Consider the following 25,519-nt stretch of genomic DNA (forward strand, 5'->3'; position numbering starts at 1 on the left):
CACTTTGGATTTGAAGCCATAGACGAGGTTTAGATTAAGACTGAGCTGCTACTGGGTCACTAAAATAAAGAGGAAAAGCCGTGAGTGACAGATGCACATATGTTTATATTATTCTATGTGAAGAGGATACATTTTAAAACTGAAAGACGTCTATGATGGGTGAAAACCCCAAAAACTTCAGCAGTGTTCTTTTCCAGATTTAGATGAACGTTTTGGTGAAATCAGCAGGTGTGAGATCGCTGCTCTGATTGTTTGCTTCACATCTCGGCTGTTATGAATTTATCCATGTTTGGGAAAACCAAGTGAAGAAACCTAAGTGTGCGTCAAACTTATTCCCCATCGCTGTGATCTGATGTGGGACCGCTGAAACTTTCTGTCAGTATACAGATGTCTGAGATATCTGAATATAAGAGACAGTCTCACTGTATCTACATGATACAGCGATGCAGCTGCTGCTGTTGTAAAGAAAGACATCTGTCAGCAGGACTCTTTGGGCTTGAACTTAGGAAGTAAATGTATAAGATACAGAAATCTGTAACTTAATTACTGAGGTGCTTATTCTGGCCCATGGGCCTGATGTTTAACACCTCTCCTGTAGTTGAACCTGTGGGTACCTCTCTGGGTACATCTCAGGCCCCTCCAAGTGTGGAGGCCTAGCTCCACCCACCACACTACCTGCCGGTGGCTGATGCCCTCAGCCGTCAGTGAGTTGGTGGTTCTCGGCGTTTGGGGCTGGGCACTCGGGCGCATGCCCGTCTCACTCCCGGCTGCTGGTTGGCAGGGCCTGGCACCCATGGCCGTGTCGGGCCCCTTATGGGGGGTGGGGTTCCCTCGGGCCTCTGGGACCATGGCTCGGTCCGCTCTGGTGCGACTGGCTACTGGCGGGGCCTGTGGGCTCGTCACTGCGGCCCTCTGTGGCTTCTGCACCGTGGTTGCTGGGTGACCAAACGTCTACGTTGTTGTTTCTGTATCGTGTTGTTCTCTTGTTGTTTGTTTGCTCTTTTCTTCTTTTAACAGGTGACAGGTGATTTTCTCAGTGTCTTCTTTCACTGTCCCCCCCCCCTCTGTTTTCTTTCTCCCTTTCTTTCTTTCTTTCTTTCTTTCTTTCTTTCTTTCTTTTTCTGTATAGTTGTTTGTCCAACTCGTAATAACTTTAAATACTTTTTAAACTTTCAATGCAACCAACACCCCTACCTCTTTAAACTGTATTTATTATAACCTTATTTAGTGTAGTTCCAACAGCACCACCCCACTCAATGTGCAATATCACTGATCACACTGCACCTCTCAATGCACCTGCTAGTTAGATGGCATGTATGTGTATGTATATAGATGTAAGTGTGTATGTGGAAATATGTGTGTGTGTGTGTGTATGTACGGATGCAAATATGTATATATACATATATGTATGTATGTTTGCAGGTGTATGTGTAACTTGTACATATCTTTCTTGTGTAAATGTAAATTTGTCTGTTATTGTGTAAATACTTACGCTGTTGTGTACTCCACACACACGGAGAGATGCCAAACTGCCTTTCACTGTTCTTGTAACAGTGACAATAAAAAGCTATTCTATTCTAAATAAAGTAAAATAAATAAACAATGATAATATAGATCAATCAAGTGGAACAACCCTAACCCTATGCATTGGCATATTTTGTGCATTTGAAAAAATAAATCCGTTGGGCATCTTTCCTGGCCTTCGGCGAACCTGTGGGAGGAGCTACCTTTACCTTTGAGGCCAAAAATCACATTTAAAAATCTTCTGGCTTTGTTTTTACTTTGTTTCTCCTGCACACGTCTGCAGAGAAGCAGCTTGGCTGAGTGAGCTGTATGCAGAATAAGAAACGTGTGTCATGTCTGTCAGGTGTAGGCGGGGTTCAGGTGTTCTCACGAGGATTTGAATTGAATTACGCTGAGGCTGAGTCAACATTTCTGACTCGTGTCAGAAATAGAAAGTGCAGAGCTCTGTGGAGGGACTCGCACGGGGCTCCTGGGACCGTTTGAAGTAAAGAAAGGGGGTCGGGGAGCGTTTTATCTCGGGGACGTGACGGTTTGATGCTAGCAGACCTTTCAAGGAGCTTTTTTTAAAACACAGATAAGAGGATTGGCGAGTGGCTCGAGAGGAGCCATCAAAACAGGCCGAGAGACAGAAAAGCTCCACAGCCGAGCTGTGGCCGTCCGGAAGCTCGTCTGTACATCCAGACACAAACGTCTTTGTGGCTTTGTGTGTGTGACGGTCATGCATGACACACGCGTGTTCTTCTGCACTGGTCATCTTTCAAAAAAAATGGCCTCTCCATTAAAGGAAGAGCCCGCCAGCTTTTAGAGGCCTAATCTGTGAAGAATGCTCTATCAGCGCAGTATCAGCAGCTCCTCCAGCAGAGCAAGGCTGATGTCTCTCGGGTTTTAAATGGATCCTGAGGACAAGAGAGGACTGAGCGCGCCAAGTGACTCGTGTCAAGTGGACATCCTTATCTCCCAAAGATGGGCGACTCTCTCTCTCTCTGGAAGGCAGCGGCGGCGAGCGCTCAGGCTCAGAGCAGCTGCAGGTTCAGAGAGTGAAGGACGGAGCTTCTTGATTTTAGCGTCCTGGCTCCTCTGTCATAAACAAACCCGTGCAGCCCACATCGAGTCTGCGTTGGGGAGCTCTCGGGAGGTGGACCACTCTGGAGCAGACTGCTCCACTCCAGGCAGCTCGTCCCTCCTCGAGGCCGCCGGTAGCCGCGGGCCAGCATGACGGAGTGGACTCTGCTCAAACGCCTCCTGGACGCCGTGCACCAGCACTCCACTATGATTGGCCGGCTCTGGCTCACCGTGATGGTCATCTTCCGGCTCCTGATCGTCGCCGTGGCCACCGAGGATGTGTACACCGACGAGCAGGAGATGTTTGTGTGCAACACGCTGCAGCCGGGCTGCTCCACTGTCTGCTACGACGCCTTCGCGCCCATCTCCCAGCCTCGCTTCTGGGTGTTCCACATCATCAGTGTGTCCACGCCATCGCTCTGCTTCATCATCTACACGTGGCACAACCTGTCCAAGCACAACGCCACCCAGAGGTTGGGGCAGGGGGCGGGCGACGCGCCGGGGCAGGGAGGCCGAGACGGCGGGCGAGAGGCCTACGATCGGAGCTGCGACTCAGACAGCTGCTCCATACAGTCCCATAAACACCTGGGGCACAGCCTGGCGAACGTGCTGGAGGGCATCGCCGCCAAGGACCTCCAGAGGCTGGACCCCAAAAACTCGAGCCAGGCCCGAGCCTGCACCTTCAGGGAGGGGGGCGCAGAGGCTCATGCGGGCTCTGGAGGGGTTTTGTCCAAATGTTACATCTTCCACGTGTGCCTACGGGCTGTCCTGGAGGTGGGCTTCGTCCTGGCTCAGTGGAAGCTGTTTGGCTTTCAGGTGCCCGTCCACTTCCTGTGCACTTCGTCTCCCTGCAGCCAGCCGGTGGACTGCTACGTCTCCAGGCCCACGGAGAAGACCATCTTCCTGCTCTTCATGTTTTGTGTCGGGGTTTTCTGCATCCTGCTCAACCTGCTGGAGCTCAACCACCTGGGCTGGAAGAAGATCCGCCGGGCAGTGCGGCTGCGGGAGCACGTGTCCTGGGAAGGATACGAAACCTTCCCTCCAGACAGCCCCTCCTTCACATCCTCTTTAGGCTTCAGGGACGTGACCAGCACCACCTCGCTGCCCACCCTGAACCTGGTGGTGGGTCACCAGCCAGACTGGACCTGTGCAGTGAACTGTGGCAGGATGAGGGAGCCGGAGGAGGTCCGAGAGAAAAGACCGGAGGCCGTAAGGAGAGAGGACTCCCATAAAGGAGAGAGGCAGCCTTTGAAGAGCAAGAGGGAGATCAGGAGTTCCAAACACAGGAGTGCCGAGGTCTGGATTTAGTCTCCGGAGACACCGCTGTCTTTATTTATACCGATCCATGGAGCTCTGCAAAGACTGCATCACTAAAAAAGCACCTGGATCACCTCCTCATGTATGGAGCAGAGACTCATCTTACACTGCGATGAGGGACGGGACCAGTCCCTCATACATTTAAAGGTTGTGGTACATCACTGCTCAGACTGTCCTGTAATTATCAGTTTAGATTAGAAATCTGTGCACATTTATCAGATATGTCATGCTGACCAAAGTCCTGCACAAAAGACAGAAATGGATAAAAATAAATATGAAATACAGAAAATAAATAAATAAAATGCATTAAGCTGCTAAACATACGCTGTCATGACAGACACACTAATCCTGAGTGAACAGGTCAGACTCTGAATACCAAGAAATAAAAAGTAGTGTTGTTTCTGTAAATGTCCGACTTACATCTCGACCTTTTTCCTGGAATATTAGCCTCGCTGCCCGGCTTTGGGAATCTTTTTCTTTCACCTACGATGAACTTGAACTCATTTCCAGTTTCAAATATTCTAATTGAATCATATATGGATGTAAAGTTTGAACCTGATGCCTGATGTTGACATAATTTTGTGTGTATAGACAGAACGGACTGAACAAAGAAAGAAAACACACACGTGAACGCTGCCTCGATATTTACTCGTCATTTATTTACGCAATATATTTTTGGAATATATTCATTTACAACATCTATAAAACACTTTTGCATAAATTATGCTACTGAAAAACTAAAACACAAAACTGTGACGGTTTCCTGTGCAGGGAAGAGGTTTGCAGACTGAACACTGAGACTGCAAAGGCAAACGGAGGCGCGGGTGGAGAGAGCGGTTTATTTTAGTGTATCAAAGAGTCAGTTATTCTCACTGTGGGAGTGTGAGGAAGGCCCATCGTGCGTTCAGTCTGTAAACGAAACCAAACATCTCGGTGTTTTTAATGATAAATGCATTTATCAAAACAGAAAAAACCTCCCGTGGCAGGGGTGTGGTCTCTGTGGCAGGGGTGTGGTCTCTGGCCTGCTGCAGTGGAGGGGCGGTGCCGGGACGTCAGAGGGGACAGGTGATTATGATGGACCTAATGATGGAGGCGTGGGGAGAAGTGTGTAGTGGAGGAAGCCGTGGACAGAGCTCCGGGCGACGGCGCCGAAGCTGGAAAGAGTGCTTGCGGTCAAAAATAAAGCTCAGTCGAACACGGTGGGGGTCTGCTCATTTCACAACTCCTCTGTTGTTTGTGGAGGACGTCCTCTCTGTAGGTAACAGCTCCCCGCTCCCCCAAACTCATAATTAACTGTAAATAAAAAAAAAAATCATCGTACATCTAAGAAAGCTAACAGTAAGAATCCAACACAGCTGGTCGAGCTGGTCCACACGGCTGAGCCAAATCCTTCAGGTTCAGATTAAAGAAGCAGCCGAGCGTGTGCGTTCAGTCTGCGATTGGACTACAATAAAAAAACTACAATAAAATCAAAAACAGGTGGAAGAACTCTGAGGTGGGGTCAAACCCTCCTCTCTGCTGGAATAAAGAATAAGCACGGTTTTACTGGGCTGGGACGCTGTTCAGTTCCTGTTTAACTTTCAAATTAAAAGCCTAAAATCACAGCTCATACAGTTTGTCGCCTGCTGACTTTACCTCAGGGAGAAACAGACTGAAAAAGATGAACTAACAGAAGCGAAGCGATCATCAGACAACAGCCAGATCACTCGATGTGGAAATAAACCTGCTCTGCTGTGACTGTTTATTAAACCTCTGATCAGAGCGTCTGATACGTATAAAATCAGCGTAATCGTCCAACCTGAAGGTAAACCCGACTTTAAATTTAACTCCAGCCTACTCAGAGGTAAGCTTCAGTTCATGTTCTGATGAACTGACTCGTCTCAACAAATAAGCCCATAAATAAGGTGGCAATTAACAGAGTCACGTGACTTCTGCACAGCTCACGCTGCTGACGAACACTTCTAACCCTAAATGTCACCGAGTGGTCGTTTAAAAAAAAGGCATTTTTGTTTCTCTCTCAGTACGTCAGTCACGTGTCGTTGGACTTTAATGATTGGAAGTTTTTGTATCAGGTAAACGTTCCTGTTCTTGGGCTAAATCACGTGTCCAACTCTGGGTGTCTGACAGGCTGCCAGTCCATCACAAGCTTAACAGAGTCTCACAGACAACGCCATCATCATCATCATCATCACACGTCCTTTAAAACAGTGCACACGGAGCCGGGGCTGATTTACAGCGATGGGAAATAAAAACAGGAGCTTTCTTACACAAATATGATAAAATAAGTGTGAAACTCAAGTAAAAGCCAAAGAGAGGACGCCGTTTGTTGGTTTCCTTCTTATGTGGTGACTCTAAACAGACGGCGGCTGGTTAAAAGCCTCAGACTCATCCCACTAAAACCAGGAGCTGGACCAGTTTCACAGACTGTCTCCTTCAGGTGGAAGATGAGAAACAGCCACTTGCTGCAGTCTACGTCACAGTACAGAACAAAGATCTGTGGTTATCTGACTGTGACTGTGAGAAAAACTCAAAGTGCTGAAGAGGAGGAGGAAGGTGCGGCGTGGAAGGCAGACGCTAAAAAGCTTCAGTGCAGACGACAGCTCAAACATCACCTTCAGACTGTCGGACAAGGCGGCGTCCACGATCCTGAGAACGAACCGTCAGAGTCAGAGCATGTAAACACAGAGAGACACATTCAGAGCGACGCCGTGCACGCGTCCGGCGGGCAAACGTGAAGACGAGCTTAAACACAGACAGGCCGTCGGAGCCGAGAGGGAAAAATAAAATCCAGTGGAGAAAACCAACACAGGTCAAACATTCAGCTTCACATTTGAAATATTCTGACTTAAAGAAGGTTAAGTTTGGGTTTTTTTGTAGCTTGGGTCACCGTTTCTGCCCGTTAGGGTGACACCTGTGCTAACCGCTGAGATCTGAGAGCGTGGCACGTGACCGCCACCAAACCCGATCACAGAACGCAGAGTGAGACGAGCAGGCGGCAGGAGGATTCACACCAGGCGAGGTATAGTGGGGACAAACGGAGCGGTGCGCGGGGAAAAATGATCGCTGTGGTTTTTGTGCCGTGTGATTTTTCTAATGTGAAACATGTGCCGTGGCTCCAAAACGTTGGCAAACACGACTGATCGCCCGACTGCTCGTGTTTCTTTAATGATTAAAACGTCCCCTGCTGTCCACGTCCCAGTCTCAGCATAAAGTTGTAACTAAGGACAGAAACGACGCCGAAACTACAAAAATAAAGAAACAAAGTCAGAATGAAGTGGAATGAGATTTGGGCCTCGCGAGGCTTCAAACAAAGGCTGGATTTGGATCATCACACAGACGAGAGTCCACCTGCTCACTTCTCTCACATTAAAAACCAGAACCTTGCCGAGCTCCATTTCAAAATAAAAGCACCTCCATCCATGGATTGTGGGAATGTGGAGCTGCTCACTTCCTGTCTGATTCTGATTTGCAACACATCATTTTTGACACAACCAGGAAACATTGAAAGGTGACTTTTAGCAGAAATAACGTGACCATAAAGTGAGGAAATGTTTGTAGTGGTCAGACGGAGGCGTCGGGATACCCGGCAGAGGCCGCGGTGCTGGACGGCAGGCGGAGCGACAGGTTGAGGCCGAGTGTCCCGTTAAAGGCTCGGGTTTCCGTTCAGGTTCTTAAATATCAACAGACGACAAAAGTAAAGGAGACGTTTGATCTGAAGTCGGCCGGGACGAAACATCCGCGTCTGTGGTTCGAAACAGAATCTGCCGATCCGCCGCACGCTCACGCCCGAGTCGGGCCGAGGCCGAGGAGAGTCTGCGGAGGCCCGGCGGCGGCGCTCTTCACTGAGGCAGGGGGACGATGACCTTCACGTAGTTGATGGGGAAGAAGCCGGACTCGCCGTTGATCATGCCCTCGTACCAGTTCTCGTCGATCTGGTTGGTGAGGATGATGATGTCGCCTTCTTTGAAGCCCAGCTCGCCCTCGTTCTCCGGCTCAAAGTCGTAGAGGGAGCGACAGCAGGGCTGATCCAAAACCTCCGGCTCTGCAGACAAACACCAAAAACTTTATTTAAAAACCTCTGATGGACGGACGGGGCTCGCGCTCGTGCCGCAGCGGCCATATGAAAGCACAACGCTCTGATTTACCACAAGTCTGCTCTTTCCTTCTCTGTCACCTCTTTCCTTCTTTCATTCTTCCTAATTCCTTCCCTCCTTCCTCTATTCTTCCTATTTCATTCCCTCCTTTATTCATTCTCCCTAATTCCTTCCTTCCTAGTACCTGGCAGCCCCTCCCTCAGCCCTGGCTCCAGGCCGTGTACACCTGGTCTGAGCGAGGTTGCTGGTTAGCTCTCCAGCACGGGTCGAGGGCTGATTCTGGGGCTCGTCTCTGTTTCACAGGATCCATTTTTTTTTTAGGATTTATTCCTAAATGGATGAACAGAAACAATCAAATCTCTCAGTTTCAGCCTCTGATCTGCTGTTTTTGGAATTTTGTCTTTAAAATAAGATTTAAAATTCATTATTTGCAAATAGTTTCATATTTTAAAATTTCATATCCCAGCTTTGTCTGAAACAGGGTTAAAGAGCGGGTTATTCATCCAGACAAGGACGGTAAGAAGACATCCAGTGGGTGACGTTTGCTCAGTGACAACACCGACAGACGAAGATCACGAGGTGAAAAATAACCTAATGCTTCCAAATTCACCCACATCTCATGTTTGATCAGCTGAAAATTTACCGCATTTTTGCTGGATATGAAAAACAAAATCCCGGGGCTGCCGCTCACAGATGCGGGCAGATGTGTGACGGCGTCGGTGTGCGTTACTCACGGTGAGCGTTGCCGTTGGTAGCGGGGGTGTCGGGCCATGACAGCGGCACAGATGGTATGTGATCAGCTGGATGACATGTGGAGACCGATGGAGATGGCGATGAGCACAAAACAACAAAAACAATGAGAGGATCAGAGCACCGCTGTAGTGTCAGACTCCCACCAGCAGAGGGCAGCAGCGTATCAACAACAGCTGCAGGTGCAGGAAACTCAAAGCTTTCACTCAGTCTTCACTTCATCTATTAGTCGTTTCAAGCTCGTCACTGTGTCAGAGTTTGAGCTCAGTTTTTTAAATTAAACATAAATGAAGAGATAAACTTCCTGTGAACTCTGACCTGTCTATGAAATATCAGCGCGACACCCTCAGAGGCGTCACTCAAACTACAGCCGACGACTAAAACATCACAGTGTTCAGCAGAGCGGCGGTCAGGATGGAAACAGGCGACATGTTCACTGTCAGTTTGTAAGAATGGAAACACGATGAACATGATGACTAACGATGAGGTATGAGAAAAGTGTGTGTGTGTGTGTGTGTGTGTGTGTGTGTGCGCGCGCGTGTGTTGGGGGCTGCATAAAGGAATACCTACTTTTCCCGTTGACTGTGTGGCTGATCTGCGTATCTGTAACAGCAGAAGAAAAACAGTGGGACTCAAAGCAACGATGGAAACAAACAGACACACAGACGGACGGCGTACCCGTGGACTTGAGGGAGGAGCTGTAGGACAGGCCGTTGTGCTGGTTGTTGTCGAGCACCTCGATGCTGCTCCTGATCGACTTTGGTTTGAAGTCTCTCTTGGGCCGGCTGCTGGCCGAGGATATCCTGGAGGAGGCGAGAGAGAGGGAGGCGATTCGAATCAAAGCCGACATTTCCTCTCCGGCGGCAGACCGGACGCTCCGGGGAAACGGGCTCACAGCACTCTTACTCGCTATTTCTACCTCACTGAGCGGGTGTTTAACAAGGACCAAAGAAGTGTTTTTAGCCTTTATTGATGGAAACATGGAGGTAACAGGCTCTGACATTTCAGGAGGATAAAACCTCTGATGTCTGCACAATCCGGCGACAGCGAGCGGCGGCCAAATCAGAGTCCAGATGCTTTCATCAAAAACAGAACCTGAAGTGTGAAAAACACCTTCAGTGACAGACGAACTCAGTGAGCTCCTGCTGTAAAAGTGCTGCTGACAGACCTGCTGTGCACAGCCGTGAAACGACTTCCCGAAGAACGCCGCGAGCGCCCCGAACGCCACGCAGACATGAACCCTGATCACAGCAGAGGAGAAGCGGCTCTCTTACCTCTTCTGCAGTTTCCCACTGAGCTCCTCCAGGATCTCACACGACTGCTGGTGGTACTCCAACGCCGCCTTGATCAGTGCCGACAGCTGGTTTACCTGCTCCACCTGGTGGCCGCGCACACACGAACACACACACACACGTTAAAAGCAGTCAGGTTAATGCTGGCTGTCAGAAGGAGAAGTGGTGGAAGAAAACGGGACACGGATCAGACGTCCCTCAACGTCAGAGGACGCGAGGAAACGATAACGTCTCACGTGTGAAACCCTCCCCGTTACCCACGTCTTCGCGTCTCTTACGTCATTCTCCAGGAAGTTGAACATGCTCCTCTCGGCCAGCTCTTTGCTTTCATCGAACTTCTCCACCGCCTGCCGGATCTCCTCCTCTGGGATCTTCCCCTGACGCTTCTTCTTGTAGTCAAAGTCTAACCTGCGGCCCTCCAGCTTCTTCAGGTGATGCTGTGAACAACAGCGGCAGAAACACGTCGACAGGAAGCACACGCACACGTCACACTGTGTGTTTCTTTACAAAAACATTTCATTTAAATTCATCGTGAACAGATTTACTGAACTGATTCGTGGCTCATGTGGAGGCGAGGTGATCAGGTGTGTGCAGGTGGAGCTCACATGAGGCTAAACGCCACGATCAGCGTATAAGAACACGAGGCGAGCGTACTGAAGATAACGTCGTCTAAAAACTCGAGTGTAGGAGTAAAATTCACGATCATCTCTAACAGCGAGAAGAATGGCCCGAACAAATATCTGATGTGACTCAATCGGGCCGCCCACACACCTGAGAGTCCAGGTGCAGGTCAGAGGGTTAGCAGCTAGCATTAGCTCGGCACATGGAGAGAAGCTGCGGGTTTGCTGCACAGCATCTCAAGCAGTAAAGTGGAGGTAGGATGATCTGTGCATGCAGCGGCCCGACAGACAGATTTCAAACCGTTTGTAAATTCGCTGCAGAACTTTCAGCGCATGTTTCTGCTGCGCTGCAAACGGCGTCAGCGTTCAGAGAACCTCGCAGTCTCTTGTTTGTCTCTGCTGCGTCGGGCAGATCTAATTTACCGTGATCTCTTTGAGGTCCTTGTCCTGTAGATTCTGCAGGGGGTCAATAAAGTTTTGTTTGACGTTGATGTCCAGCGAGTCCTTCACGTCTGCCATCTGCCTCATGGCCTCACCCACATCTACCAGAGCGCATCCTGCAGGACAGAAAGAGACGCCGACTCCAATGAGCTGTTATCACAGTGATCTCAATAAGATCATCTACAAGGTACAAACTCTTCATTCAACACTGATACACAGAACCTACTAACAGCAGCACAGAGGCGGAGGTGGCAAACGCAGAGATACGACGAGGGACGGGGGAGGAAATCTGTAGGTCTTTGGATCCTGACCTCACAACGAGTGATGAGCTCAAAGGAGGGACACTGCACACTCATTGGCCGGTGACTCGCTGCCTTCCGACTCTGACGGCCAGAATTTTAAAATGAACATCAGGCTTCAATCATACCTCCTCCTCTAACCTGAGGCCACGCCCCCTGCTGGCCATTATTACAAAGGACACTTCTGCATTGTATGACTATGCACTGTAACCGGACGGTACAGCCGTCTCCTGTATACAGTCCTGCAGGTTTTTGTCTGACATGCAGCGTTCTGCAGCAGACAGCACGTTCAGCAACGGCGAGGTCCGGCCGTTACTCTGACACCTCACGTGAGCAGCTGCGTTCATGAACGGAGGCAGAGCAGCAGTCACAACAGTGATCTGTGATGCTTTTAAACTTTTGGTGCACTGTGCAGTTTTTATTATGGAGCAACCTTTGAAAACTGCTGCATCACTGTAACACTGAACGCTCTGCATGCGTCTTGTACTAAGCAGCTGTGTCCATGTTAAATGTTGCATTAAAGGACTAAAGCTGTAACTCTCTGTGCAGTGAAAGGCCAAACTCCTGCATTTGCACAAAGGCCAAAGATAACGATGCTCACGCCTCGGTGCCGGTGGAGGGTTTGTGCTTGCACAGCTGACGCTAGCTCTCAGCCTGTAACGGCCTCTGTGCAGCTGTTAGAGGACCTGAAGGATCTGAGAGCTGGTACCAAACAACGAGTCCTCTCCCAGTTCCTGGCCGTAGCGCAGCATGCAGTCGCCCAGCAGGCCTTCAGTCTGGGGGTAGCCGGTGGTCTTCACCTGCCCTCGGATCTTGGACATCGTGTTCAGCATGTTCAGTTTGGCTCGAGACGCTGGCGAGGAAAACAAAGAATCAAACGCACGCAGGTTTGAGTTTGTAGCACAGAAAGCTCAGAGAACAGCAAACATGGAGCACACGGAGGTGTTTCGCACCTGGGTTAGGCTGGAGGTATTCTGTTGTTTTGGACAGGAGGTCAAGCACCGACTTGTTGGTCACCTCGATTTTCTGAAAAAAGGTTACAGTTAAATGTCAGGAGGACATCTGAAAGATTAAATTTAGCAAACGGTTCAGTTTATTGTGAAATTTTACAATTCTTAAAGCTAACAAACTTTTTAACGGCGAGCTAAACAAAGCAGACGGCCCCGAGTGAACCGTCCCAAAAGTGTTTCATCAGCTGAAGATGACGAGACCTTCCAGTTCTGTCCCGAGCGTATGAGTGAAATCGGTGAGCAGACTCGGCGTGTGCTGGACTCACCCGCTCCATCTCTAAGAAGTCTTCCTCCAGCTTCGTCCCCTCCGCCCCGCTGATCTTTTCACTGAGGAGCTGCACACAGAGAGAGAACAGAGTCATGGAGGCCTGAAGCTTCTCTATTTATTAACATTTGTGCTTTTATCAAGTTTGTGCTTCTGAATGTGTTAATAAAGTTTTGCTTGCTGAAGTTGATGAAAGTTTACGAATCTAGTTTAGCCCAATCTGGCTTTTGCAAAATGTTCCAAAAAAGGGGTTCCAGACATCCAGAAGAGAGTCTTTTGAGTATTTACTAAACCTTTCCATTTGTATTATGGACATCATGTCTGTTACCCACAACTGAAAGGAAGGAGGGGTGGGGGACTTCCATTCCCTCAGTATTAGTCTCTTGGCGACAATCAGGCCTAGTTCCAGTGGCCTCTGCAGTTTAACCGGGAGTAGCTCTGACGTCGGAGAACATCCAAAAATTACAAGTTCAGGTTCAGGCTGTAAAGGTTTCATATATGCCTTGGAGTACCAGTCAAATACTTTAAACCAAAAACCTCTTAATGAGGGACAAGACCAAAAGGCATGAAACAACCTTCTGCCTGTCTGCACCTGTCACACATTGGAGAGACAGAAGGACAAATCTTGTGCAGTCTGACCTTAGAATAGTGTAACCGGTGGAGAATCTTAAATTGAATTAGTTGATGTCTACTGTTTATAGAGCAGGAATGGATTTGGGACAGACACTTACTCCACATAGATTCGGGCACCCTCATCCCTGATTCTTTCTCCCAAGCCTGCCTAATCTCAACGGTATGCACTACAATAGAGTCGCCAAATAATTGTACAGTTTTTGCAATAAGGTGTCTGGAATCAGGTTGGCTCGAGTATTTCATAGATCCCGTGCTCCGAATGTAGAGTTGCAAAGTCAGCTTTTTGTGTATATGTATATGTAGATGTGTGTATGTATGTGTATATGTATGTGTACACATATGTATATATACATATATTATGAAGTGCATGTTTGTTTGAATTAATTGTTCTTTTTGTAACGCACCTGAGCCTGTTTACGTCTCTTTTTTTTTCTCTTTTTTTGTTGTTTTTTTTATTTATTTATTTTTTGCGGGGTTTGTTTCTGTGTTATACTTTGAAAATTTAAAATAAAATTATCAAAAAATAAAGTTTTGCTTGCTTGCATTCAAATTTAAACACATCTGAGTAAACCCGGCTCACCATTAATCACCGTTTAACGTCTCTGGGATTTATCTGAGGATGACATCATCCTCACAATCTGTCACTGTGGTGTTGGAAGAGACGCCGAAACACGAACCTCCTCCTGTGACGACCATTTCAATTATAAATGCAGATTTTAGATTTGACTTTGAGTCCAAACGCGTTTAAATTCATTCCCACGCCGTGTGACATCTTTGTTTGAAGCAGGCTCACACAGCGCCGTACTGTGACTCCATGTTTTCTGCGATATAAAGAGCTCCACAGGGATAAACTGACTTCACTCACAGCCTGTGTGACAGACGCTAATTTGGTAAATGTGCCGGGTTTACACAAGCAAACACGAGCATCGACCAATCGTTAACGAGCCGCAGTAACACTGTCGCCACTTCAAAGAAACTTCATTAGTGTGAGCATTTAGCTGTACAACACGCAGATCGGTTAAAGAGCACGTTTACATTTTTTGTGATATAATAAAGGCCGGTGCCTTTCAAAATAAAAGAGCACATCACACAGTAAACAGCATCAACACTTTGACTTTGAAGGTGGTGCTGGTATAAAACACCAGAGCGATGACACTCTAAAGTAAAAAGGTGTAAAGTAGACCGCTGAGAGTAACTCGAGTAAATGTAATCTGTTACTGTCAGAGGCTCTGATTGGCTGACAGAGATGGTTTGGTTGGAGTTGCCGGGCGCTCACACAGCAGTAACAGCAGCGCGGACGCCGTTTAAAGAGGATAAAAATTCTCTGAACACAAAGTAAAGCTCTCAGATTTGGGGCAGTCAGACCTCAGACTGCAGGAAATCTGACCCATATCTGTGTTTATTTAGGGATCAATAAACTTTAAGGTCAGTCTGATTCATGCTTCTGCACGCTGATCCCAGGTCTGTTTGGCCTTTTTAATCCTCTGCTTATAAAAACTAAACAGCATGTTTAAGACACGTTGAGCTGAACCAGAAGCTAATGTGCAATAAAAACATGTACTTGTAGAAATAAAGAAAATATTAGAAGAACCAGGGGTGGGAGGTACTGTGGAGGGACACAATGGAGGGACGGACACGCCAACAAAACATTGAAAACGTTACATGGTGACTGCAGCCCTTTTATTCATGATGTGAAACGAAACTACGAGGTCTTCCTGTAACAGCAGCTCAGTGAAAACTACCTGCAGGCTGGATTCAGAGACAGGAGCTCACACAGCAACCTGCTTCAGGTTCAACCCAGGAACGCTAAACAGACGTGAGACGACGCGAGTGGTGCCGAGCGGCAGGAAATCACGTCCATGAGGGGAAACCATACCACGCAGCACCGCTACAGCTTAAACTGAGCATCAACATTCAGACACACGAAGTCCAAAAATCTGCAGTTCCTCTGACGTCCAGCAGAGGCAGCAGTGAGTCAGTCCTCACAGACTGTCATGTTCAAACTTTACAGCAGAAATAAACATGTTTACAGCCTGATACACAAACTGTTTGCTCTGTGTAGATAATTCTCCTTCATAACACCTGCACGGCGGAGGATGTTCACCTGTAACTCACCTGTTGGACATATACAGGACACTGTAAACATACATTAGCGCAGAACCTGAGATGATAGACCTGATACGCCGTCCTCTGGATCAGACATCTTTGGTGTCATGTTTGTTATGAGGTCAGATGTCGGGACGTTCTGGTTCTCTTAGGTGGAAAAAGCACAGATGAGCCACGTTACACCCGGGTAATAAAGGTGTGTCCTATCCACTCAGCGCTGTGTCATGTTGTCAGCTGTTGGACTCACAGCGTCCTCATGTGATAAACGGATCATCAGGCGACGTTTACAGCCCACTGACAAATCACACAAACAGCTGTAAATGACAGCGGAGTGACGACGTGGCGAGGCGTCATATCTGATGCAGCTTCTCCTTCAGGTAACTGAACGTCATCCAGTCAGTCAGTTACTCATGGTGCTGATTTTACTGACCGAACCACTCACTGCTCCTCACTCACTGGATTAAATACAAAGGATGAGATCAATACGAGGATCGATACAGGATATCCCATCTTATCTCTGGTCCCTGTAGGCCGCCGCTGAACTGCAGCGAGGCACAGATCAGTGAGGGAAACCATTTTTAAAGCTTTGAGGACAGTAACATGGAATGAAACCAATCAAAAGAAGGCAAACCAGTACAAACCAGTGCAGAGACATAGCTGCCTGTACTGGTGGAACACACTCCATGAACATCCCAGCAGCGCTGCAGTTAACAAAGTTTTCTGGCAGAAACCACCTGTGAATAATCTAATATTCACCTTCATAACTGCACGTCTGCTTTTTAATATCACATTACATGAGCTTTACCTGGCAACCCATCAGCCAGTTAGCCTGAAGATCCCATTTACATAAACGGGACGAGACAGAACGCTGGCTTCAGGCCGCCGACATTTGTCCCAAAACAAGGCGTCTTTCTTAGAGTCATCACAGCTTCGTTAAAAAAGAAGGGCATCAAAAAAGCCAAACACCATTACAAAAAGAAGGTAGAAGAACACTTCTCCAACTCCAACCCCCGACGCATGTGGCAAGGACTCCAGACCATTACAGACTACAGGACCACCAAACCCTCCCCCGCATCCTCTGATGCCTCCTTCCTCAACGAGCTCAACTTTTATGCTCGTTTTGAGTGAGTGAACCCCACAACCACAACCAAAACAGACACGACGCCAGACCACCAACCTCTGACTCTCTCCCCCACCGATGTAGGAGCGGTGCTGAGCAGGATCAATGTCCACAAGGCTGCAGGTCCTGATGGCATCCCCGGGCGTGTTCTCAGAGCGTGTTCTGGGGAGCTTGCAGGAGTCCTGACAGACATATTCAACCTGTCCTTGGCCCACGCTGTGGTACCGGCCTGCTTCAAATCCACCTCCATCGTCCCGATACCCAAAAACTCCAACCCATCTAGCCTCAATGACTACCGCCCAGTAGCACTCACCCCCATCATCACTAAGTGCTTAGAACAGCTGGTCTTAGCACACTTCAAATCCTGTCTGTCAGACTCCTGAACTCTGCCTCCTGACATCTGACCCACGTTAAACTCATGGACTGAACATACACACACCCACAACCACCTACACACACACACACACACACACACACACAATGGACAACCGTACCCTCAAACACACAATAATAACATGGACTGAACCACCACTCACAACCACCAGCACTTTATACAGCCTCTGTAGAAATTATCCACATATCTCACTTATCTTAACTGCACTACTGTATAGTTCTGTGTAAATAATCATTCTGTACATACGATAATTTTTAATCCTACAACTGTTTATAACTTGCATAGTTCACATTTCTGTATAACTGTATATCTCAGATTTCTGTATAGTTTTTATTTCATATTTATATCCTGTTCATAGCCTGTACATACTTATAGTTATAGAATATTCATAACATACTTCATACTGTGTACATTATAACATACCATAATAGACCCATTTCTGTAATATACTTGCATATCTATATTATTGCTAATATATATTGTAATATATCTATATCACGGCTAAAACACTTCTGGATGGATGCAAACTGCATTTCGTTGCCCTGTACCTGTGACATGTGCAATGACAATAAAGTTGAATTCTATTCTATTCTAATGCTGAGCCTACGTCCTCCCGACCAACCTAAGACCTGTGAGCTGCCCACCCAGCTGCACACCTGTCCACCTGCAGCAGCTGGTAAAAAGGTACGAACCTTATAGTTTGTTTTTCAGCTGAACTGTGCAGGTTAGAGATCACATTAAAGGTGGAAAACATCTTGGAAATTTTTATTTTTATTACAGTTTCACAATAAACTCAGAGCTGTGATTGGCTGCACGCCGAGCTACAAGCCGACCGTGCCCGACAGCGTCAGTGTCACCATCAGCAGTTTAACGACCACAGTCACAGCTCGATCGCTCGGCCAACCGTTGAGTCCAAACACTCCGGCCTGCCGAGCGTGGTGTGTGTGTGTGTGTGTGTGTGTGTGTGTGTTTCAGGCTACTAGTGCTGCAGAGTAGCTGGAAAGATTCACCAAGTGGGTCAGAGCCTGGGTAAAATTAGCAGACTCAGAGAAATGAGCCCAATCCGACGGGCAGAGCCTTTCTAGGACAGAGGAGGGGGCGCTGAACAGGAAGGCTGAACGTCTCACTGCAGACTCGCTGCATGCTCCGTCTATATCATTCATCACACGCTTGCATTTTTCACAAAAGGATATGAATTTAAGCACAGAGCCGGGGTCGGGACGTGGTTAGCCACCAGACCGGGACTTTCCTAAAAACAAAGTATGATCAGTTTAATGTTCAGGTTTCTTTTCTGCACTTCCTGACGTGCATCTCCTGTTCCAGTGTTGGACGTTCCCATTGAACGTTTGAAGTTAATAATAATGAGCTCAGTGTATTTACAGTAATCCAAGCTCAGACTACATTTTATCACAGTCAGCACGGGCAAGCAGGAGGATGATGAGGGTTAAATGACTCTCAATGAAAGTTTGTGTATGAGCAGACAAATGACATCACAAGGAGGGATTGGTCTCTGTCCGGGACACCGTGAGCCCGTGGGCTGTGACACGCCGAGCTTAAGGACGTGCTGCACATGAATCGTGCTGATAAAACCTGGAACGGTGAGGATGATGAGGGAAGAGACAGGAGAGTGAGACAAAGGCCTGCAGCAGGTTAAAAAGACGAGAGCCTCGAGAGCACCAGGAGTTAAACTAAGACACTGTGTAACAGAAAGATGGATTACTTTGAACTGTGACTCATACTAAGCTACGCTAACAAGTCCAAAAATTCAACAGTCTCCTTTAAAACATGTGCAAAAGATGCAGTTTTAAAAGTGACGTGTTATCATGAACGATAACGTGGAAGATTTGGAAGTTAAGCTGAACGTAAAGTGAAATGTTTGTAAATGTAACCACGTGTAACTGTTTAGAAAGGCTGCATCTCTCCAAAGTAACGCAGCTTTTGGCAGCTGATGGAGGAGGAGACGGCACAATGCCTGCAGGCCAGATGCATTAGCAGCAGGTTACAGGTGACTAGGAAAAAGTCTTTTAATCCACACCACCAGACTTTACGTAAACCGACACATTAGAGCTGAAATGATCCCGAGCGCTGAACACAAGGCTCAGCAGTGAAAACCGTCGACTCGCCGCACGCCACCATCTTCAGGACGTTAACGTCTCCTCACAGATCAAAGCAGCCAGCAGCTTTGTAGCATTTCTTTGATTGTGAGACACACACACACACACACCTTGTTCCTTCCTGTTGCAGACACACACAGCAGCATCTCGCATGCACAGTGACCAAGCAGCCAAGCAATAACGCTGCAGCCAGAGCGCACATGTAAACATCAGCTTCCAGCCTCCGCGAGGGCGTCCGAGGCCTCGTATATTAACCTGTTGCATTCTCTTCAATTTTTATTGAATAATTCTGACTTTGCCAAAAGGAAAGGCCTAAAAATGAAGAACTATGACTCAAAGCTCTTCAGAAGATCTCCAGCTGGGACAAGAACACGCCCGAAGTCTGAAAATCAAACCAAACTTTGGGGGATTAGTTTGTGTCTCTGAACGTCTCCAGCACATCCAAATGAAACACACCCAACAACATCCAGGGAATGTTGTCTGTGCAGCCTCAGAGCAGCGACGGCCTCTGTGAGACGGCTGACAAAAGAAGAAGAGAAACGCGGTCCTATTGGCCCGTTGTCCCACCTCCTCCTAACGTTCAATCAATGCACTATGTGCACTGAATAAATGTTCAGCTCTACACACAGAACAAAGAACACACTCATCTTAAAGGAAGTAGAGTTCGCTGGGTCGTTAAGTATTCATTAAACTTAATTTAATCTTCAGGTCCAAAACTTTTCTCTCTTTTTCCCCTGAAACTAAAATACTTCTCGTTTTAACCTCTTGGAAAAGATCTGACTTCAGATTTTAAGGTTAATCAAAAGTGTCTGGAGGTTAATTAAACGCTTTAACACTCGTCCGCACCGACGCGCGCTCCGGTCCCCGCTCACCGCTTCGCCTCGGCCTCACAGCGTGACGGATCACGTGGGAAATTTTGTCTGGAGAAGTGGAGAAAGTGAGAAACAGGAGAGTGAGCTCAGCTGGGTTGTTGTGTGTTTGTGAGTCAGCATCATGCACTGAGCTGAGGTGTGTTATTAACGATGGGGAGACAGACACGAGTCAAACCACAGCGCCCGCCGGAGCGAGCAGCAGATTCCCGTCAAAACAAAGAGGAATCTCTCGCGGCGCTGAGTCACCGGCCTCCGCACGTACACAGGAATTCAGCTGTGTGTGCTTTGTGTGTGTTTGCAGGAAGGTATTGTTTGAGCGAGCTCCCGGAGGACAGACCTGAGCTGGACGGGAACGCTCGCCTGCTTGTTCACTGCTGCCACCGATTCACACCATGAACAAGCTGATAGGCTGATGTTATTACAGGCTGGAGGTCAGTAATCACTTTGTCCTGCTAACAAAGCTGTGACACTGACTTGGTTTGGTTTTGTCCTCAGACGCTTCTGCACGTCTGCGTGAAGCTTGGTCGGTGTTTTCCACGCGGAGAGCGTCGTTTACACGAACAACACCGCTGATAAACTTCTCCTCTGCTATTTATTCACCCCTCCTCTCATCACTCAGACTTTCAGCACCTTTCTGCTCAGGCCGGAGCCAGTTCTCCACCCCCTGCAGCTTTTGGAAACAGTGACCCAGAGACTTTGTGGAGAAGCAACCGACTGACATCAAGAACCAGAAAAAAGAAAACAGGGAGCTGACCAGAGGCCGGCCTGCAGGGAAACAGGAGAGAGGAAGCAGACTGGAGCAAAGTGACCGCCTCGCTGGGTGCAGGAGGCAACAGGATGACGACCCCACACTGTCCCCGATGCGTCCATCAGAGTGTACGCACGACAGTCAGACATCGTTTAAAGGCAAAGAATAGAGCACACGACCTGTTATAGAAACAACACAAAGGCAGAGCACGCAGGGAACAAAAAAGACGAATCAGCAGCCTCAGGAGGCTTTCAACAAGTTCCCACTAACAATGTGGAAAAGGTCACATCAACCTCATCACGTCTTAGGTCAACCTGACCTGTTCCTGCTCTCCGATTGGCTCTCTGTTGTGTCTGCTGCTAATCGAGCCTTTAACAATACTCAGCTAATCAGCAAAGAGTCAAAAATAAAAAACCTCCTTTGCTTTGTGGAAACACTTCCTGTGACCTTAATGAAAACCATCATGAGGTCAAAGCTGAATTCATTAGACCAAACTTACACTCGAGGACTTTGACCGAGTTCGTAAGTGTTGGGATTGAGCAATAATCTGACTGTGCCATAAAACCGGGACAAAGAGCGCAGCAAAGGAGGCTCACACACTCCGCAGGCCTACGACTGGATCGCATTTATCATCAGCGCTGCCGTCGCCTTGGACACGCTAATCTTACACGCACGCACACACCAAAGCTGTGATCGAGTCCAGAAAATCTTTGGACTGAGTGTGAGGAGCAACTTTATCATGACTGCACGCAGCAGTAACACTGCAGGGCCCATAAAGGTGTGTTTAAGGCCCCCAGCTGACTGATCAACACTCACCAGTGTCATTATTGTATGTTTAAGCTAATTACACCATGTGAAGAGAGCCTTTACTCTACAGAGTGAGTGTGAGCTGCAGTGAATGCAACCACATCTTTCACAGTCAGGTGTGTGTGTGTGTGTGTGTGTGTGTGTGTGTGTGTGTGTGTGTGTGCGCCGTGGGTGGAGCTTTCTTCATGCGTTCAGCAGGAAGGAAGCAGCAGCAGGCAGCCTTGCAGACATTGTGCTGCGTTTCCCGTCACTTCTGTTTCTGAGCTCAACCTACAAACAGCGGCTCAGTTTCAGGGAATCGAAGCTCAAACAGAAACGAGTTAACGAGGTCGTCTCCTGGAAAACAGACACAAGAGGATTTACGAAAAAATAAAAAACGCACGTCAGACAGGACGGCGTGAAATTACTGGATTAATCCCCCGTCGTCACGGCCGGGTTAAACCTGACTCATTAGAGGCCTGTCCAGAGCAGAGACACGCTTCTCCGTTACTTCAGAGTCGACTGCTGATGGTCACGTCTGAAATCATTATGGTTCCTTCAGTCAGACACATCACCTCACATACTTCCTGTCAGGTCTGCTGACCACATGCTGGGCCTTCAGAGCAGAAACTTGTGATACAAACAGTTTCAACTCCTCCCCCTGTAGGCCAGCTTCATTCTGATTGGCTGTGGGGTTTCTTGCTCACAGACCAAGTGGAAGTGAAGCTAAAACTGAATGACCTTCGAGCATCACTGAATTTCACCATAAGTCAGGCGTACAATTCAACTCAAACAATGCACGGGTGTTAAACCTGCATTATTGCTAATATCCAGCAGGGGGCGACTCTTACAGCTGTAAAAAGCAGTGCAGAAAAAGAGCGTGCTGCTCACCTGCTCTGTGAGCCGAGTAAACACTCTTCTGATGAGCTCGAGTTCGAATTTCAACCCTTATTCAACACAACTCAACATTTTAGTTTATGGATCACATGATTACAGAAAAATGCAAATTTCTACTTGTTCTTGTTTTGTTTCTCATCTGTCCAACAGCGACACAGTTCCCGCCTCCCTGCAGGCACGTCGCTCTCATCGTTTTGGTTCTTGATGTTAATCAGCTGCTTCTCCAGAAAATTCCCGGCGGCTCCTCCTCCTCCTCCAGCCGGTGATCCTGGTTCTGTTCTGCAGGTCCTCCGTGAGCTGGATGGGTTTTCTAACGAGAACCTGCAGCAGGTGGAGACCTCCTTCATGAACCTGGAGTCACAGCTGCAGAGTAAGGAGGAGATGGAGTCCATCTGTGGGCTGGGAGACTCGCTGCAGAGGCAGCTGATTACACCGATCACTTATTTGTCACAAACAAATGCGATACTTGCAGAGAAGCTTTTCTTTCTTCACTTGTTAACATGAGTTAATAAGTGTGCAGTGAGTTCAGAAGAATTTAGTCAATGCACTCTGTGTCTTCCATGAATCATTAAGGTCAGATAACACGACCGAGAGACGTCAAGAGAAAATATTACATTTAAAAGCTCTCAGGGTCAAAGGTCAGGGAGATGAATAAACAGACATAATATTTACCAGAGAGGAGTCTGCTGTAGTGATAAAGTGCTGCAGTGTGGGTTGTGACGGTGCACGTGCGTCTGATTGACCTCCTTCACATAATCATTTAGTTTTGGTTTATTGATTCTCATCGTTTCTTTGGGCTCGTGCTGATAAATGACTCCCTGTGTCTTTGAGCGCAGCCGGAAACGTTTCCATCGGGGGAAACTAATCTGAGCCCGGCTCTGGTCGGGAGATTTCAGGCCAGCTCTGATAACTCCTGCACAACTTTTCGACAAACATCAGCTGCTGTTTTTACAGTCGTCTGGTTTGTGGCGGCAGCTCTGTCTGCCTGCGTTAATACAAACTTCCCCATAACAGGAGTCGGGCATTAAAACAACAGTTTTAAACAGAGGTGGTCTGACCATCGGGGCCGAGGTTAGGCCGTTTTCCATTTTCAACAAACTCACAATAAAATAAAATAATTAAAATGTGCTAACTGGGCTCTGAGAAACGTAAGAAGCCCGTCTGCTGCTGTGGCTGCAGGGCCACGATCAAGCTTCACTTCACTTGTGAGAACCAGTCAGAGTTTCCCAGTTTAGCTACCAACGCTTAATTAACCCCCAGTTACAGTGAAGGCAACATCTGCAGCTAACAGAGTCTGAGCGATGGACGACGGTCCTGCAGAGACCACTGCAAAAACAACGATGTCATCTGTACCATCACTCAGCAGAAGACCGCAAGAGCCGATATATGAAACCAGTATAAATGTTTGCACCACTGTGATGATGTCACCATTTGCCAACCACGACCGCGGCTTCAGGTCCATCAGGCGAATGCATCAGTTCAGCCACACAAACTCGTTTTCATCACGAGTTCCTGATCGAAAGGTTATTACAAAATAAAGTAAAATTAAAAGCAATTCAAATAAAATGATTGTTACACAGTAGTAACAATAGTAACAACCTGACATAAAACAAGAATATAAAAGCACCACTGCAGGTAAACAGGACTCCAGATTATGACAACAGCTCAGTAATATTATAAAAGCCTTTTTTCAACAGTATCAGTATATATCTGATTTTAAAATACTCTGCTGCCGTTATCGACACACACATGAAACCACTACGCAGACTGGAATCTTCTGCAGGTTTTTCTGGCTCCAAATCTTCGTCTGCTCGGCGAGTAGCACATATGCACGATTGCTTTGAGTGCAGCTGAAGCACCGAGACTGTTACCCTGTTTGACAGAAACCTGCATTTCCCTATCCTTTGCTATCCTGATGAACAAAATAAAATCTGGTTAAAACGACACTCAGCAGGAAACGGCGTGCTGTGCTCGAACCGGGTGTTTCCTCGGGGATAAAAAACAGAAGCCAGTTTAACGTTTCACCTTTTGGGAAATCTTTACATCATAAATCTTCTCCTGCTCGGCTGGAGGACTCTCGTCTCTCACTGCCAACATAAACCGGCTGATTTACGTCACAGGGAAGCAGCACACAATGATGATGATAATGATGAGCTGCTGAAATGTTAATGAGCTGAGAGGTCGCCTGCCAGACCGCCAGGCGACCGGGGCTCGGTCCTCCATCACCGATCATTAAAGATGGATGGGCTCGGCGCAGCGAGGTGTCGGCTGTATCTCTGAGCAGTGGCATCTTGTTTCTGCTGCAGGCAGCGAGCGAACGCAGCAGGTTAGCGTAAGAACGAAGAGACCAGGTCGTTGATGCTGCAGGCGTGCAGCGAGGCCGACCCGAAATCAAGACCCCCGCTCACACCTGAGACCGTTTCACCTCCGCTCTGCTGACATCAATGCTTCTTAAGTTATGCCAAAGTGTATTTTTAAAAGAACATGAAACAGCGATTTCTGTGCATAATCAGTTAGCTTTCATTCCTTTCCTGTCGGTTCACCTCAGTGCCTGCTGAGGTCTGACTCACTTCACATTCAGCCATTTATAACTAAAGTTCAAGAAAACAGCGAGTGTCTCGCTTTTCCAAACTCTGTGAGTGAGCAGCACTAAAGCTGCGCGTCAAATTCAGGTTTTTATGAACAAGTCAAAACTGTAAGAGCAACAATGCCTTTGACAAACTCTCTGATGGATGAAAGCAAGAAAAGTATCTGCATAAAAACTAGAATATTATAAGATAAAAATACTAAATATACCAAAATGTAATGTATCGATATTCAGTCGGTATCCTGGAGTCTATCCTAGCTGTCACTGGATGAGAGGTGGGCTACACCTGGACAGTATACCTGTCAGCAATGACCTCCTCTAAAAACAGAGATCACTTCGCAGCAAACGGAAACACGCTCTGTCTCTTAAAGCGTGCTAACGAACAGAAACAGTCTTCTCTGTACTCCCATCCAATCACAGGTAATCGATAGTCGGGGGGGGCGGGGTGTTAATGTGCGATCACACCGTGTGGCCCAAACACGAACACCACAGGCCTATGAGAGAGTTTATTTCCATCCTCCAGCGTGAAGAGAAAGTATTGCAGGCTTTACCACATACAGCATCGAATCATTCAGCCTTTCAGGATCA

At 47.6% G+C, this 25,519-nt stretch overlaps 2 protein-coding genes across 5 annotated transcripts in view; one reads left to right on the forward strand and one right to left on the reverse strand.

Moving 5' to 3' along the window:
• Positions 1-1,789: 1,789 nt before the first annotated feature.
• On the forward strand, positions 1,790-4,678 carry gjd6 (gap junction protein delta 6). The gene has a single exon (XM_013275817.3). The coding sequence runs from the start codon at positions 2,737-2,739 to the stop codon at positions 3,892-3,894; it is 1,158 nt and encodes a 385-aa protein (XP_013131271.1). The 5' UTR covers positions 1,790-2,736; the 3' UTR covers positions 3,895-4,678.
• The window catches only part of sh3gl3a (SH3-domain GRB2-like 3a), a 30,037-nt gene continuing 9,061 nt past the window's right edge, over positions 4,544-25,519 (reverse strand). Inside the window, exons 2-11 of one of the 4 annotated variants that reach the window (XM_005447824.3) lie at positions 12,676-12,744; positions 12,353-12,425; positions 12,109-12,252; positions 11,083-11,216; positions 10,318-10,476; positions 10,022-10,125; positions 9,426-9,550; positions 9,318-9,350; positions 8,732-8,797; positions 4,544-7,945 (exon numbers count right to left, since the gene is read on the reverse strand). In XM_005447824.3, the coding sequence (XP_005447881.1) occupies positions 7,743-7,945; positions 8,732-8,797; positions 9,318-9,350; positions 9,426-9,550; positions 10,022-10,125; positions 10,318-10,476; positions 11,083-11,216; positions 12,109-12,252; positions 12,353-12,425; positions 12,676-12,744 (1,110 nt within the window). In that variant the 3' untranslated portion in view covers positions 4,544-7,742. The other 3 variants (XM_005447826.4, XM_005447825.2, XM_019361644.2) reach the window with 3 other exon arrangements.

The sequence above is a fragment of the Oreochromis niloticus genome, linkage group LG1 (assembly GCF_001858045.2).
Source record: "Oreochromis niloticus isolate F11D_XX linkage group LG1, O_niloticus_UMD_NMBU, whole genome shotgun sequence".
In the NCBI taxonomy this organism is placed as follows: Eukaryota; Metazoa; Chordata; class Actinopteri; order Cichliformes; family Cichlidae; genus Oreochromis; species Oreochromis niloticus.

Excerpts from the sequence above, each read along its gene's own strand:
- gjd6 (XM_013275817.3), top strand. The coding sequence starts at position 2,737 with ATGACGGAGTGGACTCTGCTCAAACGCCTCCTGGACGCCGTGCACCAG.